This window comes from Pundamilia nyererei, unplaced genomic scaffold (genome assembly GCF_000239375.1).
Source record: "Pundamilia nyererei isolate P.nyererei 1_Seehausen unplaced genomic scaffold, PunNye1.0 scaffold00009, whole genome shotgun sequence".
NCBI lineage: Eukaryota > Metazoa > Chordata > Actinopteri > Cichliformes > Cichlidae > Pundamilia > Pundamilia nyererei.
In genome coordinates this window covers 6,877,632-6,897,754 of record NW_005187410.1, presented here as the reverse complement: position 1 = coordinate 6,897,754, position 20,123 = coordinate 6,877,632, and the positions used below count along the sequence as shown (strand labels likewise).

General features: G+C 44.0%; 2 protein-coding genes across 6 annotated transcripts in view; one reads left to right on the top strand and one right to left on the bottom strand.

Annotated features, from left to right (window-relative positions):
- The first annotated feature begins 1,191 nt into the window (after positions 1 to 1,191).
- On the top strand, positions 1,192 to 6,759 carry acp6 (acid phosphatase 6, lysophosphatidic). 3 transcript variants are annotated; one of them, XM_005723611.1, is made up of 12 exons: positions 1,192 to 1,283; positions 1,709 to 1,778; positions 2,184 to 2,409; positions 2,498 to 2,626; positions 3,181 to 3,311; positions 3,489 to 3,568; positions 3,673 to 3,760; positions 3,933 to 4,065; positions 4,494 to 4,594; positions 4,707 to 4,799; positions 4,876 to 5,041; positions 5,140 to 6,759. In XM_005723611.1, exons 3-12 carry the CDS (start codon positions 2,191 to 2,193, stop codon positions 5,272 to 5,274), a joined length of 1,275 nt encoding a protein of 424 aa, XP_005723668.1. In that variant the 5' UTR covers positions 1,192 to 1,283; positions 1,709 to 1,778; positions 2,184 to 2,190; the 3' UTR covers positions 5,275 to 6,759. The 3 variants fall into 3 exon arrangements, with proteins under 3 accessions (XP_005723668.1, XP_005723669.1, XP_005723670.1); XM_005723612.2 differs by having other exon boundaries at positions 1,192 to 1,300; XM_005723613.2 differs by lacking the exon at positions 1,192 to 1,283 and adding an exon at positions 1,289 to 1,321.
- Positions 6,760 to 7,727: 968 nt separating this feature from the next.
- bcl9 (BCL9 transcription coactivator) overlaps positions 7,728 to 20,123 on the bottom strand; it is a 28,408-nt gene continuing 16,012 nt past the window's right edge. For all 3 annotated transcript variants that reach the window (XM_005723610.1, XM_005723609.1, XM_005723608.1), the window contains exons 3-10: positions 17,452 to 17,908; positions 14,540 to 14,844; positions 14,252 to 14,359; positions 13,922 to 14,108; positions 13,210 to 13,306; positions 10,917 to 13,080; positions 10,136 to 10,408; positions 7,728 to 10,027 (exon numbers count right to left, since the gene is read on the bottom strand). In XM_005723610.1, the coding sequence (XP_005723667.1) occupies positions 8,985 to 10,027; positions 10,136 to 10,408; positions 10,917 to 13,080; positions 13,210 to 13,306; positions 13,922 to 14,108; positions 14,252 to 14,359; positions 14,540 to 14,844; positions 17,452 to 17,738 (4,464 nt within the window). In that variant the 5' untranslated portion in view covers positions 17,739 to 17,908 and the 3' untranslated portion in view covers positions 7,728 to 8,984. The remainder of the gene's footprint in view (positions 10,028 to 10,135; positions 10,409 to 10,916; positions 13,081 to 13,209; positions 13,307 to 13,921; positions 14,109 to 14,251; positions 14,360 to 14,539; positions 14,845 to 17,451; positions 17,909 to 20,123) is intronic.

Below are 20,123 nucleotides of genomic sequence, written 5' to 3'. Positions count from 1 at the left end.
GGACTCTGGCAATATGGAAGATGAAGGTCCCTTCAGTGTGACTGGAATTTGTGAGCAAGTCATGCGTTAGGTATCTCTACGTGAATGCGTGACTCACATCTTTTTTTTTTTTAAGTTAATTCCTGAAAAAAAGTCTTCTTTTTAAAGATCTTATATAAATATAAATGGGGCATGTTTCTTGTTTTTTTTCTGCAGTTCTGCTTAAGACTTTTGGAAATTTAATTTAATAGATTTACATGCTGTAGTTAGAAGGAAAAACTAGGGGGAAATTCAGACAAGTATTAATATCTTTTACTAAAATAAAAACAGCTAAACTTGTTGATATAACACACATAGAATAAGTACGTTTGTGCCATAAGCCGGCTGAGATCCAGATCAGGGTCAGCCCTCTTTTCTTTACATTTTCCTTAAGGACCTGAACATTCTTATAATTGTTTCTAAATAGTCTTAAGCAACAAAACTCCAGGCTTTTTTCATTAATTTTCCTGCAACTGACCAAGAAAAAACTCCAGCAAAGCCCTGCCGCAGGACCTGAAGTATGCATCTGGCCCTTTTTTATTCATCTACTGTTCACTGTAGCTTCATCAAAAATGCTCTCAGTGGAAGGGTGACTGTCAAGAAGCTGCTTTTAAGGAAGGGAAACAGAGAGAAGGTGCTGAGGTACGCCAAATTACACAAGAAGTAGACTGAAAACCTTGTCTCGCGAAGTTCAGGCTGTGCTTTAGAACAAAGGTGGTCATAGCAAATATTGACTTTCAAGCTTGTCTGAACTCCACAAACTCTGTTTTACCGTAATGTACTGCATATCCATTTTTATCTCAAGTTATAATTTTTAAAAAGAATTGTCTTGGGTTGCTCAAGACTTTTGCACAGTAGTGTACATTTGCAATTAAAGATTACAACAACAAAAAAAGCTCAGAAAATCCTCGCTTTTGGATAAACAAATTGTCCAAATTCGAATATATTTGATCTATAACTTTATAAAATAGATTAAAGTAACAAATCCTCTTAGTTCGAAATGCAGATACAGTTTCTTCCTGTAGAGGGGAGTAGCGTACTTTGGTGGTGTTCTCCCCTTCAAGTCTCCAAACAAAAACAGAAGAGCGGCAGTACTCCGAGGGGATGTCGGGAAATGTAGTTTAATCTTCACCTCTCTCTCATTTTCTTCTATTCTGAAGCATTATTTGCCGGCCTACAGTTACCGACATGACTTGCGCCTCTGTACCGGTGGAAACTTAGTTGCTGAATGACTGAAGTGAATTTTGTCATCTCCCGGACGCCGTGTATGTTTTAATCGAGGGTAACACTTTATTCTGTATCTGTAGGTAATGCCGTGGCTGTGTGGTAGCAGTGATCTTCCTTGGTGATACTGGCATCGAGGCTGACAGCAGGGACTTTACCCTCTGCTGCACCTCGCTAGTTTAGAGTTCACCTCGGTTAGCTCTGTTTTCGTAACGTGTTTCACTGAGTTCCTGTTGCCTAACCTGTGCCCTGTGCTGTTGAAATGCTAATAATCTGAGTTTTATAGCAGAACTAGATAGTGTTACAAAAAATAAATATTTAATGAGGAAAACGTCACATCCTGGGGAGCTCATTGCACCAGTGTTGCACCATCAGAAACCGTCAACTTTTTTTTTTTTAACGTTGATTCTCTACACTCACGCTTCTGTCTGTAGTAACAACTTCCGCTTTACTCAATGTGTTACAGTTGGCCACACCATCATCATCTCTGACATCCCTGACCGTGACAGGAGGTCTAACTGTACCAGGTAACACAGGTTAGTGAAAAGAGCAGAAGCAGCTGTTAGACTGATTTTAATGGCCTAACAAAGGCTTTTTAAATGTGAGGCTTTTGCTGCTTTTCTTGTCTTGTTTATTTGAAATCCTTTGAGTTTTCACAGTTTTATATTGAAAGACTGATGAGGATTTGTGACTGCTGATTAACTGATGTTGTTCAAACAGAATGTCCAAATAATTTAGTTTAAAAGAGTTTTAAATGGATGTTTGTATGTTTTCATAGTCTCTTAAAACCATGCACTTGGAAGCTTTAATAGTTTTTAGATCAAATTCCAACTTTCTAATCGATCTCTTATGTAAGGGACACAGACTGTTTCGCTCCTGTGCATATGCTTTATCTCACTCTCAGTGGCTCTGTGGTGACAGCTGGTGTCTTTTGTTCACAGCACAGCCATGAAGGGACTTTGGGGCGGAGCGGCTGCGTTAGGGTCGGCGTCCGTGGCGTTTGGCTCGATGCTGTGGTCACAGCAGAAGACTAAACCGGAAAAGGCTGCTACGGGTTCCAACCTTGCTGACACGAGCGCTGATTCCCCTTACGAGCTAAAGCTGGTCCAGATCTTGTTCCGGCACGGCGCCCGAACGCCCCTAAAGTCAATACCTGATGTTATGGAGGTAAAACTGTCTTCCGTTAAGAGCATGTTTTGTAGAAAAAGATGTTTCACACATGAAAAAAAACTGCAAATTCTTTTTTTCAACAAAGGCCCAGTGGGTGCCAACGCTTTTGGAGCCACCGCCGCACACCAGCATCGACTATGTAGTGACAGATCTTCAGGGTGGCCCCAGGCCCCCGGCTCCTATAGAAGACAGCTATCGGAAAAACATACTTAGTGTGAGTCATTGTCTTTTTTGTTTTTTTAAACAGGTGTGATGTGGCTGCTGGCTGTCATCTGGCTTAGTTGACTTTGACTCTCACTATGAAAATGATGGAATAAACTTAATAATGCTGCTTTGCTTTTAGTGGTATGACAAAGTTAATGTCTGAACACATTTCTTCTGGGCTTTCCATAGACCTTATGTGTGTAGCACACTTGTTACTCTCCTCAATTCATGTAGTTTTTCTCCATCTAGTGGCTTAAAGGTGCCACTACAGATATCACTGGCCTGAGCTCACTCACTCGCCGCTGAACTGTACGTAGAGCTTCCTATTGACATATCGTGTCCGGTCACAGTGTCCGTGGAGCTGTTACTTTCCTGTGCTGAGAGCTGCTTTGCTAAAGAGGTTTAACTTCACTGGATTTAGCTTAGAAAACTAAATCCCCCAATATGGACTCCGGCCATTCTTGTACCACATCCAGCCCGGATTCCTGCATGTGATCACAGGTGTGTGTCTGCCCGGCCACATCTGTGGGTATATAACCTGATCCTGTTTGTTGTGTTTGGCAGGGTGGCACATTCCCTGGTCAGCTGACCACACTGGGCATGCAGCAGCTGTATGAGTTGGGCAAAAGACTAAGGGGGAGATACATTGAAGAAAGCGATTTCCTTACCTCCACATTTAACCCAGCTGAGGTCTAGTAAGTGGTCCAAATCATAATGAGGAGCAAGGAGAAAAAAAACCCCTCATATCTGTGCTCTGACATTTTGATAGATTGGGTTTATGAGTGCAAGTACAAAGGATATGAGTTTAAATGCTTTTACTATTTTAGAACTGGGTGCCTTCCATGACCTATTTTTTTCCTCCTTATTTCTAGCGTGCGCTCCACTAATATTGTGAGGACCATTGAGTCTGCCAAGTGCCTGGTTGCAGGGCTCTTCCAGCAAAAACAAAAAGGTAGAGCGGAGATGTGCAGTATGTTACTTATCCCATTTTTCTGTCTCATCTCATCTGTTTATTTAATTTTTCATTTATTTTGCAATTTCCTGTTCTACTTGCAGCAATTGTGCCTATTTTAACATCGGAGGCCGAATCTGAAATCCTGTATCCTAACTATCACGGATGCAAGATGCTTAAAATCCTTTGCGGGTATGAAGAGAGTGTGTTTTCCTAGCAATAGAGTCCCATCAAGCCTAAACCATCCTACTGGAGCCTTGAAATAATGTGCTGTGGAAACATTATGAGCAGAGTTGAGGCGCCTGTGACAGGTTGTCACGGTGTATCTGTGTTTTGTGGCTGACACCGCGTGTGTTCTTTGCAGCCACCGCTGGGCAGAGTCGACCACTCTGCCAGACATCGCGGCAGACCTGCAGAGCATCCAGAGCGAGCTGGGGATTGCTGCTCACCAGAAAGTTGACTTCATCCTCATTAGGGATGACATGGTTGCCAGAGAGGTGACACTGCCACATTGTGATTTATGTGACTTTTTGCCAGCTCTCGCCACAAGCTATCAGAATTACATAGGATTTACTGTAAAGACGTGGCCAGGAAGCCGCAACCTCGCAAGCTGCTCCTTATGTAAGATGAAACTCAGCATCAGAGTTCATTAATCTTCTTGAGATCCAGCCTGATATTAACCCAGATATTAAGATTGACAGCATGTGTCCATGTGTCACAATAGAGGGTGAAATCACATTTAATGAGTAGGAAGCCGCAGTTTTTCTGGAGGGTTCTCACTAGTCAAAGTCAGCGGTGGTGTCGATGTCTGTTGTCATTTAAGTCTCACAGACAAATGAAATCAATGCATTTAGCTTCATGCTATTTAAACAGAAATTATACGGAGTTATTTGAAGACTTGCGACTTGTTCCTTTGCATTAACAGACACACGGCCTGCCCTGCCCTCAAGTGCTCGACACCTGGAGGGATAAAGTGGAGCAAAGAGCCGTGGATATGATGTGCCATATCTTCGAGCCCAGCAAGAGGTCAGATTAACCAAAGTCACCAGTCCCAGGGGTTTATCTAAAAGGCCAGATTGAGATTTACCACTTGTGCATTCAGCTTCACAGGCTGCCTTTCTCTTGCTGTCTGTGGCAGAGAGAGCTTGCAGCTGTCTGTGGGACCTCTCCTGCACATGTTGGTGGACAACATCGAGGAGAAACTACAGGGCACCTCATCAGAGCCAAGCAGGTTGGACGCGCATTATTTCACACATAACTGTGGTTGGTCTTCAAATGCTTCACTCTTGAAATGCTCTCTCGAACAGGAAGGTGTTTTTGTACTCCGCACATGACACCACTCTGATTCCTTGTCTCTTGGCTTTGGGGATTTTTGACATGAGATGGCCACCGTATGCCGCTGATCTCACTGTGGAGCTGCACCAGAACCGGAAAACTAATGAGGCCTTTGTTAAAGTGTCATATGTAGGCGAGGTAGGAGCTGAGAATGTGTCGCAGGATGAGCAAAAACAAAAAAAAAAATTGCATTTTTTTTTCTTTCTATAACCTCAAGTTACTTTTTCTTTCTGCAGGATCAACTCATTGGGGGTTGTAGTGCAGTCTACTGCCCCTTGGAGGAGTTCAAACGGGTCCTCTCCACGTACTCGCTGAGCCCTGAAGACTACCACTCGCACTGCAACAGAACCATAGGCCCGACCGAACCGTGAACCTTGAGCAAGCCTTCGCATCGGCACACCGCTGACAGCCAGCACGCATCATGCCTTTTTAACATCCTCAGTCCTCTCTCCATCCAGCCGGCATCAGTCATTATCATCTCACTGTCAGAGCACGCTGGAGTACAGCCACTTTTGTAGAGCTTTCGGGTTACACCGCTTGCTTTCAGGAGTCAACATCATCTTGTTACCATGGCAATCACATTAAAGGTGCTATAAATGACATTTTGAAGCACTGAATGGTGCACTAGAGCACTGGCATCTTAAGACCAAAGCAATCACCCCCCCGCCCCCTTTCTCTCTGCAATTCATTTACAAACAGAAAGGTTGTGCACACGTGAGCCAACAAAAAGCATCCAGCCCCGACCATCACTCTATGCAAACACAGTAAAAGCCATTAAATGGCTGTGATATGCTGCATGCCCACCCACCATCAGCGGCACTTTTCCCATATTTTTTGTCCTGCATTCAGATTGGATGTGTGTTTTAAAAAAAAAACACACACACACACAGATTTTGTTGACATCTTAGATGGACTAACAATTGATGGGGTGCTTTTATTGCGCTTGGTAATGTCATAAACTGTAGTAACATTACCTTGACTTCCCCTGCCTCTTCTGTTTGTGCTCTTTGTGGGGGTGGGGCACCATGTGAATACTCTGAACTGCATTCTGTCTCTTTATAAATGCAGGGAGGACAAACATTTTCAAAGGGAGGGACTCATACACTAACGCACATGTGGCTACAAAAACAAAGAACAAAGACACTCATTTTACAACACGCAGGAGGCTTGCAGCTTCGTCCTCTGCTAAGATCATCATCACTCCACTACATCTGTATGAATAGCTTTTTGCTGCTATATGAAAAACCCGATATATAGGACCTTTAAAATTAAGTTAAACGACTAGTTCAATAACAGCTGAGTGCAAAGTGGAAGAGTGTGATAGATGCTTTATATTTGAATGCAAGTTAAGCTTACTGATTAAGGCTGAAGTTATTTTATACTTTCTAATTGTTAACCCCACAATTAGCTTCATTTTTAAGAATAAACTGGTAACTCACCTGAACAGGAGTAAGGTTTACATTTGTTTGGGATTCTTTATGGTTGCAAGCATTTGCTGCACTGGCAAAATATAAAGCATATGTGAATGCTGCAAAGAAAATCATGTTTTTTGCAACTAGGGGACATCTCAGTCAGTAAAATGTGGTTTGTGTTTTTAATTAACTTAGAAATGAGGCCTTTATGGCACATTGGAATGTATTACATCAGGCTTTAGTCTAGCATTGATATTTATTCATAGGATAAATTTGTTGTTTTCCTCTTTTTGGGGTGGTGTTTGTTAACATCTCCAACAGCATTCTCAACCTTTCCTTTACACTTTTAAACAACTATTGCAGTTATGCATCACACTGATATATGGACAGGTTTGTATTATGTGGCCTGTGTCTGATTGCTGATTAAATTATTCCATCAAATCAGTTGCGCTCCCAACTGTATTCATCATATTCGGTTCGATCATTCTTCAGGGAAGTATAGTTTAATGTACTGGATCAAGTGTTTAGAAAGGTGTGGAGTAGAGACTGTGTTAGAACACTTATTCTGCTACATGTTTTGAATGCAACATTTTGCCTCCTTGTGAGACCACAGTGCAATGCATGCTTGAATCACACGGACCCAAGCGTTGCGCTGTTCCAGAAACACACGTTGTACCTCATCTGTGGGAGGTTCCCATGACCTGCCACTCAAAATGTAAAGATTTATTTTGGTTTGGTGTGACATGAATACAGATTTTAATCAATATGGAGTCTTTTTTTTTTTCTTCTCCCCCCTGTAAGCTCACATCTTGCGAGAGGCTCTGAACTATTCCCACAGGCCAAATGAAACTTTTAAAATACAGGTTAGAAAAACCTCGAGGCCTCTTCTGAAGCTAATGGAGAAGCATTTGAACGCATCAACAAGCTTGAATCTATTTTAGAAGTGTGGTGTCCTCTGAAAATAGTCTCACTTAGTACCTCCTGATAAAATGTCAGCATATCAACGCTGCTCCTTAATATGACTTGCACTTCTTGTAGCAGAATGTTGGTAAGCTGGTATGAGTATGTACAAGACAAAGACGCGTAACTAGTCCTTGTAAGTGAAATAGTAAAGACTCCTCTGTGGAAACATACACACGTGTGCACACACACACACTCCATAGACATGTATATAACAAAAGAATATCTTTTATTTGTAGTCCATCACCACAGCCCTGGTAGGCTATTCTGCACCAAAGCCAATGGAGAAACACATGACAAGCTTATACAATAGAGAAAAGAGAAGAAGTCAACTGGATGGTAAGCAGTACGTGTTTACATTTCTGTGTCTCACTCCGGACACCACACCTGCCTTACTAAAAAAAAAAAAAAGAAAAATTATTTTATCTGTTTAAATTTTTTTATACCAGATCTACCTAGCTCTAGTTCTATAATACCTGGCATACCTGCTGCGGCGTACAGCCACTCCTGTCCTATTCTGCTGACCATCGGGAGATTATTGCTGTGGGAATGATCATTACCCAGAGTCAACAAGAGAGTCAAAACAAAACAGGAACAAGAAGAACACAGCACATCTGGGTATTAGCAATAGTATTCACGCTGGCGAGCGTAGGAAGTCCTGAAAGTTTTGGAGCACAGAGTCAAATGTCATCTACAACTTGAAATGGACTGGAGATTATCATGGTGCTGCAAAGCTGCCAGGATCCTCACACTTAAAATGTGTTTGCTCTCAATGGTAAAAATAGAGAAAGAAGACGCTTTCTGCAGATGGTCCATGTTTGTGCTTTTTTAATAATACTATTATCTTAATGAGGTCATAGTTTGGTTTGTTATACACTGGAGTTACAAAGAAAATTAAAATAGACTAAAATTTGAATAGCCCACCAATGGTAAACAGTACAGTATTTTTAGGGGGACGTTCCTCCCCCAATGAAAGCTTGGTAAGAGGAGTTGAGAGGTCACTGATAGAATGCCTATACATACAGACACATACATACATACCACACAAACGCACATTCGGTCAAGCACGCCAACGCACTCTCACGTATATACTGTACAGATACAGTCAAAACAATGGAGCGAGAGACAAGATGGATTTCCACTAAAGTCTTCACAAAGCACAAATTCTTCTTTCCTTTCTCTTGTTCCATACCACTTTCGCGACAAATTTGTTTTTTTGTTTTGTTTTTTTAATTTCAAAAAAGTAGACATATACTGTAGCATCTCCACGCTGACTTTTAGTTAGGTTTGATTCCTCTTTGATGTCGAAGTCATCTTTACAGTCAGATAATCAAAAAACCCCAAAAACAAACAAACAAACAAAAAAAAAACAAACAACCCAAAACCCCCCCCACATGAACAGTTTTGCAAAACTGTGTGACCACAACAATCCCATACATTCTGAAGTTCATGAGTCAAAATTAAATGTTCTTGTGGCAAAAGTACTCCAATGCGGCCCTGTCACAGTCTCCGCCGGAATAGTTCACACAGGACATTACCAGGTGACTGGTTATCTCCACTCTGCTCATTTTCTGGGTACGCCATCTCGTTCATATTTTACCTCCTTTACTCGAGTCCATCAGTTTAATGAATACTCTCCAGAGTCCGATATCATTACTCCTTCCTTGTGTATTGTCCAAGAACATTCTAGATACAATGTTTCTGTTGGATTAGAACATTCCAGGGCCCGGACTGAAGCCCATGTCCATGTCACGAGGCCTCATCTGACCCCCCATCATCATTGTCTGCTGCGGGGGGCCGCCCATGCCCTGCAGTGACATCATCATGTTAGGTGAGCCTCCAGGACCTGGGTGGGCCATTTGTCTCCCCTGGATCATCCCTCCTGGGCCCCCAGGGGACATCATCCGGTGCTGAGGGCCCATTATGCCTTGGCCAATGAATCCCGGTGGCCGCATTGAATTGTGGCCAGGGTTGCCCATTGGCATGTCTTGAGGGCCCATTCCCCCAGGACCAGGTCCCCCTGACATTCCCCCCATCCCCTGCATTGGCATCCCCATCCTTGGTGGGCCGTCGCCCATCATGCTCTGCATGGGAAAGCCAGAAGGGTGTGGCGGTTTCCCCCCGGGGTTGTCTCCTCCACCTCGAGGGTAGTAAGACAGAGTCTGACTGGGCTTCTCTGAAGGGATTATCCTGGACAGGTCAAACTCAGGAATACCAGAAGCTCCCGGCCGCATTACCTCATGAAGGTCTGCGTCACTGAATCCACCTTGCATGTTATTGAACTCTGGCCCACCAGGGGTATTGGGTTTGCACATAACCCCATCAGCCCCTCCCCCATGAGACATATTCCCCATCCGTCCTCCCATAGGTCCTCCCTCTCCCTGGAAACCCATAGGATGGCCAGGGAAGCCTTGGGGACCGGGACCATTGTGCGGAGAGAAAGGGCCTTGCTGGGAAGGTGACTGGGTTAGGGGGTATCCCTGGCCCCGGTGAGGGTAACCCATGCGTCCCTGTGGCATCATTTGAGGGTTGGCCATACCAGGGTCTTGAGGATTTGGTGGTATCATCATACCATGAGGCATCATGCCTGGGCCCATATTTGGGGCATTGGGAGAGGGCATCTGTGGGGGCATGCCATGTGAGAGAGGCTGGGATCCCATTGGATTCATACCTAGAGGGCTGAGGGCAGGCATAGGTCCAGCATTTCCAGGTCCCATCATACGTGGATTGACTTGGTGATTCATTGCGATACCTATAAGTCAAAAAGAAATTATTATATACAGAGTATAGCCACTGGTAAAGTAGCTCAAGTTCAGAGAACTGAAATTAAATATTATACAGAAGATATTTCACGTCTTACTATTATTGTTCCCTGGCGGCAGGTTAGGGGAGCGAGCTGGCGGTGAGTCATCGTCAGAGCTGGCAACAGTCTTTATGGCATCGTGGTAAAGTGGGGTGGAGCTGGGCATTGCAAACTTGGACATGCGTGACATCATGATGGAGAGCGGGTTCTGGGATAGTGTTGGTTCAGGAGGTATGGTGTAAGGGCTACCAGACGGGACATTGCCTGGGTGAGACATGGAGCCAGATGGAGCCCCTGATGAAGGAGGGGCTGAGGGAGGGCCGTTACCACCTAGACGACAACATATGAAGAAACAGAGGACATGACAAAGAAATAATAAAATACAACAGTCGATTTTTTTTTCTTCTTGTGGATTGTTTCACATTAAACTACCACAAGTGACATTCCTTGCAATTTGTGTGCAAATTCAGACTTAGTAAGATAATGTGGCTACTATATTATGTGGCCAGAAGAGGGAGCCACTGGACCATAACCCACCTAACCCCACCCCACAGATGTGTTAATCTGAAAGATCTGATGAACATGGAAGATAGACACATCAGATCCATATCATTTTCAGTTTTTAGGTTGATTCTGTTTCAACAAGTTGAGTCAAATATCTGAAATGTGATCACTGAGACAATAACTATAACTAAAATTCAACCCAATAATCATTTAAAAAATAAAATCCCAATATTAACTGAATACAACTTCTCTTTTTTCATTGTTTTTATTTAGGAATTTTCTTTTTACAAGAAAAGGGTACAGATAACAACAGAAAAGGAAAAACAATGCATACCTTGCTCCATACTTGGCATCATATTTGGTGAGGTGATACTGAGCGGAGGCTTGCCACCCTGAGGGGGCACTCCAGGACTCTGCATGGGTGGTTTTGGTGAAGAAGCCCATCCTGGAGATGGGTTAGGGAGAGAAGGAGATCTCATATGAACAGGAGAAGCACCTGCTGATCCCATCATGGAGTGAGGAGACTTCATTGGTGCTGAAGTTGGAGGTGCTGGGGGGGCACCAGGGCCTGTGGAACCGGTGAGCATGCCAGCCAGTTGGGACGGTGTTTGAGGGGACTTAAGATTAGCCGAGGGAGAGCCCATCATGGGGGACTGCACTTGCCTCAGAGGAGGAGACTTAAGTGGATTAACACTGGGAGAGTTCCCACCTCCTGCTTGGACATTCAGATCTGCTGGCTTGCGGCCCCTCTGGCCTTGTGCAGGACCCCCAGCAGAGGGAATATGATTAATACGGCCATTGCCTCCAGTTGGTGTAGATCTGTGCTCTGGACCAAATGCTTGGTCTGCATGTGGACCCCTCATTCCTCCAGCAACCCCAGGAAAGGATCTCCCAGGCCCCATAGGAAAGTCTCCTGGCTGCGTCTGCTCAGGGAATGACCGACCCTGCATGGGCCTGCCTTGTGGACCCATATTTTCCATTGGCCCTCCACCCCCTCTCATTCTCATCATCTCATCAGGGCTCATATTCATGGGGGGATCTCGTAGTTTTGAAGGATGCATATGAGGTCCTGGCCCCGGGCCAGGCCCCATGCCGAACTCAGGTCCCATTTCTCGGCCCCCTATTCCTGGCAGTCTAGAGGAAGGACTCATGGGACCATCACTGGGCATTCTGGGAAACATACCCATGCCATTACCTGGTTCCATTCCACTTCTTTGGTGTCCCATCATCCTCTGCATGTCCATCATCATCCCAGGAGGAAGACCCTTCTCTCCACCCATTCCTTGGTGAAACATTGCCTCTTGGACTGACTGAGGGTTTGGGAAACGCTCACCACGAGCTCCTGGACCAGCAAACATTGGCCCAGGTCCTCCAGGGAAACGCGCTTCTCCTATACGGGGAGGCAACTCATCAGGCCATCCCATTCCAGGCCTCGGGGGGCCCTCCATCTCGGGATTCATCATGCCAGAGAAGCCAGGCATCCTCTGCATATGTGGGGGCATACCCCTGGGGCCAGGACCCATGCTCATGCGCTCTGGATAGTGATCCGGTGGCCCACCGGGTCCTCCCCACATTTCTCCTGGGCCCATCTGATAAGGAGGGGGGGGCCCTCGCATCATGCCACGTGGACCATGGGGGTGCATCATCATATCAGGACCAATTGGCCGGTGTTGCATTTCTTGTTTCTTCCTCTTCTCTTCGTAAAATTCCTGCTGTAGCTTCAGCCACGCCACCTGTTCTGGGGTCATCTGCTCTCCATCTCCACATCCACCTGGGCCTCCCATGTGTGGACCCATTTCATCCTGTGGAAATGGGGGCATGTCCCTGGGACCATGGGGTGGGCCAAAAGGTGGACCTTGTGGACGAGGTCCTACTGGTCCACCTGGTGGGCCTAAACTCTGAGACTGTGCTATCATAGCCTGTAAGGGGCCCTGCTCAGACCTCCGGGGTGGCGCATCAGGACCCCCATCATGGGGTCCACCATGAGATTGTTGAGCTCCAGCTGGCGGGGCATCACGGTCATCAGGGAAAAGCATGCGCTGAATATCTCGCAAGGTCTGCAGAGAGCGCTGCCGATGTTCTATCTGTTCTTGTGACAGACCCTCTGTGTTCACCTCCATGTTCAACAGCTCCTGGGTTAGCTGCTGGTGTTGCTGCTGCTGTTGGGGTGTCAGACCTGTTCCACCAGTTCCTCCACCCTGTCCACTTTCACCTGATGTTGGGGGATTGAGGCCAGCCTCTGGTTGGGTTGCAGGGACCTGGTCAACTGGGGCTGTAGTGTTACTGGGACTGCTGCTGGGAATATTTTTGGATTCCATGCCTGTAGAGGATGAGCCTTCCTGCGGAAGAACACCAGATTGGCTCCCTTGATTTGAAGGCTGTGGTGGGGCTGGCTCTGACGTGCCAGGTAAGGACGGGTTGGATCCAGGCTGGTGGCTCTGATCTTGGGTGTGGGACGGAGGCTGCTGGGGAGGATTGGAGTCGTTTGCTGCATTGTTCTTTAACACAGAGAAAGAGAAACGGAATTGAGATGTAGCAGTGTCAACATAATCATGTTCATATATATATAAAATTTCATATGCCATGTATATATGTTAGTATTTATTTACTATGAAATGAGTATTTACCAAGAGGAGGTGAGCTATGTCCCTGTTGTTGGAGATGTTTGTAATGTGGAAGACAATGATGTTTTCTATACGGCCACTAATAACCTCTTCAGCTGCCCTGAGGACAAGGAGGCAGACGGTTAGATATCAGTCATCGGACACAATAGTGAGTGTGAGTGTGTGAGACAGTGAGCCACATGAATGAGTCTTAGATGCGACCATGAAGGTAATGCCAAGGTCAGCAGACTAAGAAAAGTATTACACGTGCACACCTTCTATTGGGCATCCACATATTTGATCTCCAACTCCCAAAAGAGAGTGGTAATCTAAGCAAAGCATGTACTCCCACTGAAAAACACACGTGCTTGTGCAGATACACACAAAATATTTAGGCTATAATTGAAAAAGCTGGGTGAAGGACAGGCGAGGAAGCCAAGTACCTTAGTCCCACATATACAAACAGCTTTAACAGTCACTGATGACAGAAGCACAAAGATACACTCAATGAAAATATCACTGTTAGCAATTCTATTTTAATCGTGTTGCTGCAGATGTAGGTTTTTATTATGTAAAAGAAAAAATGTTTTACTTTCTATAAACTCATTAATATTTAAAACTTGGCTAGATAAACCAACTGTGAACACCAGCAATTAAACAGGAATATTCTATTTCTAAGCCAAAAAATATATGACAAATACGAAGTAATAGAAAAGGTAACTTCTGACTTCCTTACTTGTTAGCTATCCCTGTGCTGAAGACATAAACAAATTTTGAGCCTTGTTTCTGGCCACTAGCAGGCTCTGTTGTGGAGACTTGGCCTCCCAGTGTATTGTGGGAGGGCGTTGAGGAGCGACTGAGTCCGGCATTGGAGGTAGAATGTGTGACAGTGTCCTGGGGATTCACATCGCTGGAGTTTGAGTCTGCAGGGAGAGAACAGGGTATCACCCACGACTTTAAGCACAGACTTATGGGAAATGTAGTTCTACTGAAAACCGCTGTCAAGTCAAGTTGATTAATGGAGGGAATATTATATATGCTTGAATGCACATGTTAACACACTTACTGAAGAATCCTCTGTTATCTTCGTCACTTTCTCCCCCAGAGTACCAGTCAGCTCCACTGTACGGCGCCCTCCTCTCCGTAACACATATCCTCTTCGCCCTGCTACTATCTGTACACACACACACAAAGCCATCAGTGGCCTTAGGTTTATCAGTGTGACTGGCAATGAGGGACTGCAAAGTACATCTTTCAAGATGTCCAATTTGTATTCTCTTGGCAGAGTGTGTAGTATTAGCAAACAACACAGCAGATGATTTGATAATACTGTACTGGCTGTGGTGATTCTTACCTGTTTCTTCACTGGTAGGCGTACCACTCTCTGGTTGTTCGGATGACTCTGCAGAGTTGTTCATGCTCCTTTTGGATTTCACCTTGGAGCTTGGGCCGGAGCTTAGGCTCTGGCCATTTTTAAGCCCCACTCCACCTGCAACATTTTGAGCCCCTTTGGTCTTGGGGTCACAGGGTGAGGGCTGTGATTGGCTGCCCGTACTCCCTGGTTTGCCCTGATTGGGCATTTTAGAGTCACTCTGGGCGGCAGTGGAGGGAGACACGACAGGAGGTGATCGTACCATGGCCTCCGTCTTAGGTTTAGGGCTGAAAAACAATGAATAGATAAGGATACATTTACGCCATGAACTAAAACAGCTACTTTGCCTTGAAATCTGTGAAAAACATCAGATATTTTGGATACAACAAAAGGCCAGGGGCATTTTAGCAGGCTTATCTAATAATCATTTTCTGGAATCAAGAATGAACCAGGTAAATCACAGATAAATGCGGAGGCACCTTGCCATCCATAGGGTCTTTAATCCCACGACACCTAGTCATAACATGTGCCTTTTTCCCCTCCGATATGGTACCCAAGAGGGGTGGCAGAGAGAAAACCAAAGGAAAATGTGAACTTTGTGTTCTTTTAGTCCTCTCCCCCCCCCAAAAAAAACAAAAACAAAAAAAAAAAAACCAACTTGCAACTGCTAAACACAGCATCAGTTTGACAACCAACAGTTGGCATAGATGTCTGTGAACGCAAGATTAAGTTACCGGTATGGGGAATTTAGTGCACACAGATCTCATCTGCAAAGAGACAGGGCACCTACAAATGACTGCTGCTAACCGGCTCTGAGAGCAGTTCAATTCAGGCAAGCAGGAAACATCCAACTGGCAGAGAACTTCCATACCACACCCTAATATCTTTCTTTCTTTCTCATATATACACACACACACACACACACACACACACACGTACACACATTTGTACAAGTAGCATAAAACATATGCCAACATGTCCAAAAGGTTCAGCCACAGCTCTGCACACTGTACGTATGTAGAGAGACACACAGCCAGCAGAACAAGAAGGCAAAGCCATAAGTTTGGCAGTCCGTGCAGTCATTTCCAGAGGCTCCAGAACCATGAGTCAGCAGGGAAAACTTCCAAGCCCAGTGTACTCCCTGACCCTGGAAGAGCTCTGGATCACGCATCAAAACCTTAAACTAATAATTCACAAAAAATGATTTTACGTTAGCATTACACCTGACCAACACCTAATTTCCACACCATACAGGTAAAGCAAATTGTTCAGGTTTGTACCACCTTCTTGACCTTGCCAACATGCAACTCTTATAGATTTATCAGGTATCGTGTAGACATACTTGCTTACAAGCCTCACTTCAAAATACCGCTACAATTAAAGACATCAAGAGAGTAAGTTCAATTCAGTAAAGAGAAATGAAAATACCAGAGTAGTAATAACCTTAAAAAGCATAAGGATAACATGTTAGCTTTATTTTATTTATTGTTTTTATTTTATTTTACTTTTTTGTTTTTTAATTTTAGATGTGCAAGTGAGATGACTTTATAAACGGCCGAGCTTTCCTCTTTAAGAAGAAAGCCCTGTAGGTAACGTGTGTGCCTCAGGGTCCTTGCAGGGACTGAGTGACTCCGTCTGTCGAGTGTGTAGGAAAAAGTAACATTACAATCATTAAGCCACAGCCACTGGTGAAGCGCAAGCAGACAGAGGTAATTAAGTTAAAGTAATCAGCCAAAAGAGTCTAGATAGGGCCTAGTTTCTGTGTTAACAGCTATCCAAACGCATTTTCTGCCTGCTGCTACAGAAAAGTAAATGATGTCCATGCAAAAAGATTACTTAAGAGTAATTTCTAACTATGGCTAGCTTTTCTAGCCAAACTAGAGAAGAGACACCATTTTAAACTAGGTCTTCCTACCAGGTTTAGGAGCTGGAATAGAAAAAGAAATAACTGTCCTGTCTCCCTGTGCTCCCGTTTTTCTCTTCACTTTGCCTTCATTCCCTCAAATAGTCGTGGCAGACAGTTGTGCCTCGTGTAGCCTGGTTCTACCAAAGGTTTCTTCCTGTTCAAAAGGAGTTTTTCTTTCCCACTGTCACAACATGCTTGCTCATACCGGATCATCTAATCGTTGGAGTTTTCTGAGTACTGTAGGGTCTTTAAATAAACCAGAAGTGAACTGAAATTGAACTGAACTCTGTGCCCACATGCATCAATTAGGAAAAGAGCTGCTCCATTCTTGATGGCTATAAGGGTTTAAACGACATGCTGATTGTAAGCAGCGTAAACAGATCTGACAGCACAAATATGTTTATTTCTTACATTCAAATAGTAGAACAACAGCTCTCTAGAAAGTACAGTACATATGAGCAAAAAGGCCGCCTTAATGTGGCCTCGGTCTTGCTGATTTTTAAAGTTAATATTTCTTATTTCAACTAAATCTAAGCTGGAAAAACAGGCAGAGCTTTTCAATTTGCCCCTTGTTCTTAACTGTTGTTAATGACCTTGGCTTTTTTTCTTCTTCTTTTTTTCCAATTACGTAAAAAAAAAAAAAAAGAATTGCCGTGGACAGATGTTTCCTCAGTAAAGTTTGATTACATGTTATTGAAGCTAAATAACAAGCTTAAGTGGTTTAGTCATCATTAATAGTCCACCAAACTGTCTAGGAAGGTTGACTTAACAAAAAAAAAAAAAAAAAGGTAGTAGTTTTTCAAACAACCCTTTAAAAAGTTTTATTTCCATGTACTTCCAAAGATTTTCATGCAGTTAAAAATGCTTTGCTGTCCATCATAAACAATCTGGATTAAACATTATTTTAATCCATAGCTTTAATATATAGCCAGTACAACCTATCGCAGGGCAAGATCCACAGGTTGTCACATTGTATGAATCCACTCACCTTTGTGTGTTGGTGGACGGGGAGTTCTTTAGCCTATTGGAGTTCATTGATGGAGCTCCCAAGACTACAGAACAGGGTGGAGTGATGAGCTGGTGAGGACTGCCTGTGTGTGTGAGCGGCGCTTTTGCACGCACGTTCCTGGAGCCAGGAACAGGATTCCCAATGTTCGACAGGTTTCCCCGACCGTCCTTGGCCTCTTCTCTCTCTTTCTTTCCTCGTTCCCTCTTGCTGAAATGTGTCGCTGCTGTACCTGCCGCCGCTGGCCTCTCCTCTTGGACCTCCAACATTCTCTCTACGTCCTTGTCTGTGTGGGTGTGCGTGTATGTGTGTAAGTGTATGTGTGTGTGTGGGAAAAGTGTGGAAAAAAATAACAATAGTCCAGAAGGCTTCTCTTGTTCTTGTTCAGTGTGTATTTACGAAATTCCCCCAAGGGGGCTTTCAACGGCCCTTGGGCACACTGTTGAGAGAAAAGAAGGAGAAAAAGGACCGTTAACAAAACTGGAAAAGGCAGACGCCGTCTCAAGAGAGTTCAAAGTGACACTCTACCCAAAGTCTTCTTATTATCAATCTTCCTGTCTATGAGTGAAAGATGGAAAAGTTATTTTTCCCTCTCTTTTAAAGTTGCTTTGGGCAAAACAGGGCTTAATAAAGTAATTCTGACATTATTCAGTAAGAAAATCGTAGGTCAAATTCATTACCTGACGACTTACACAGACTTCGGTCATTGTTAATTGTAACCTCAGCATGTTTGTTTTTCCCCCAGTGTCTGAAATGTCTGCTTATAGTGCTTTTTTTTTTTCCGCCCTCAACACACTCAGTGCTTCACACACAGACTTTATATGGGCAGGCCGCCCAGGTATGTTAAGACCCGCCCAAATACATTTAGAGACTGGCTTTAGCTTTATTCCATATCCATCTGAGAGAATGATGCCATCCGCAACGAATGGACAATACCCTTTGCTTTTATTTTTAAAATTCAGACACTGCTAACCCGCTTGCTAGCAGATCAACAGCCTGGTCTCTACTATGACAGCTTTCAACATCATTCAGCTGCTTTCCAAGATTATCGCATCCTGCAAATGGACAAATTACATGCGCCGTCTTATACTTAATTTATGGTAGAGACGTTGTGTCTGTTTGCATAGGTATTTGTCTGCAGAGAGGCTCTCCGTAGGCAACCAACTCCAACGTCAAAAGTCCTCAAAAAAAAAAAAAACAACAACAACAACAAAAGCACATAGCTCGACGTGGATGAGTGTATGCATAACCTGAACCCTGACGGCTTGAAGAGTGGGCCACAAACAGGAGCAGCATGAGAAGCTGCAGTGGACGCTTTTCTTTATTTTGAACACTTGGTTTCACTTCAGCAATTTGTAAGTTATAAACCTGCTTTTGTCCACAAGTGATGGACCAACAATAGCACAAGCAAGTAAAAGTAGCCTACAGATCAGTTGTTTGTGGCGTCGCCCCCTAGTGACAGTAAACAGCTACAACATGTATACAGCCATCCACAAAGCTGTCTGTCTGCAATACCACCGCAGAAGCGCCTTGGAGCCCTTAGACTGCAGCTGGTAATGATAATCTTCTTCAACTCTACAGATCTGCTGTGTCCTCAAGGTCTACCGACTGGGGGAGAACCGGTTCATGTGTTTGTATCGAGTGCTTCAGAGCAGACAAAGTCTACCACATCCAGCTGCAGTCCAAAACGGTGAAGGATAAGAGACTCATTACAGAGACGGCGGATTATAATGCTCCGGTAATAATCACCAAGTACTTCACAATTGTATTTGCAGGAAAAAGTTACAAAATAAATAATCTAATAATTTGTTTAAGAAATTGTGCATACACCATCTTTGGAAGCTCATGGGTGTTCCTACAAACACCCCTCACAAATACAGTCTAAATCTGTAGTGAACTCTGGAAGTACGTACATAATTTCAATCCTCATTGTTCAACATGTGTTAGTTAAAACAACTGACCAATTTAAACAGCTGACAGAACAAAGACTGTAAAAAACAGCAGACACAAAACATCAGTCTTCCCCTCCACTAACTCTATAGTTTGATTCAATTTATACATCATCAATATGCAAGATCAATCATCTCAAGGTGCTTGATAATATAAATGCTCCACTATAAGCTGATATGGAGTCTGGTTCAATAGTAACTGATAAAAACTAAGTCACAGCCCAAACGCTGCCACCACTGCTTAGTTTGTCCACCAGAGAGCACCAATATTTATCTGGAAAAAAGAAATCTGTTGATTTACATATAATGATTTTACAATTTATTAAAAAAAAAAAACACCAGTTAGGTTAGTCATTGATACTTTCTTTATCTTTGGCACATGTGGTAGAGCTGTCGAGCTGGTACTGTGACTCACACCAATCACTGTCTTTTGTGTGTGTTGGTGAGTGAGAACTGCACGAGAATCCTGTTCAAGAGAGCAGCCCAGTCAGTGAGATTACATTGTCATCCTGAAAATATTTAGGAGCTCTTCCAAAACACTCAGCATTGTAACTGGCTCCAGAGTCCCCCTGGGGAGAGGGAGGTGGAATGGTGTTTGGGGGTTGTGTCGCCCCCTTTTCTACTTGTATGGGGGGATGGTGGCAGCACTGGGAAGCAGACAAATACACCGACTCCTGCTACAGCAGCAACACTCATCTCTCACTG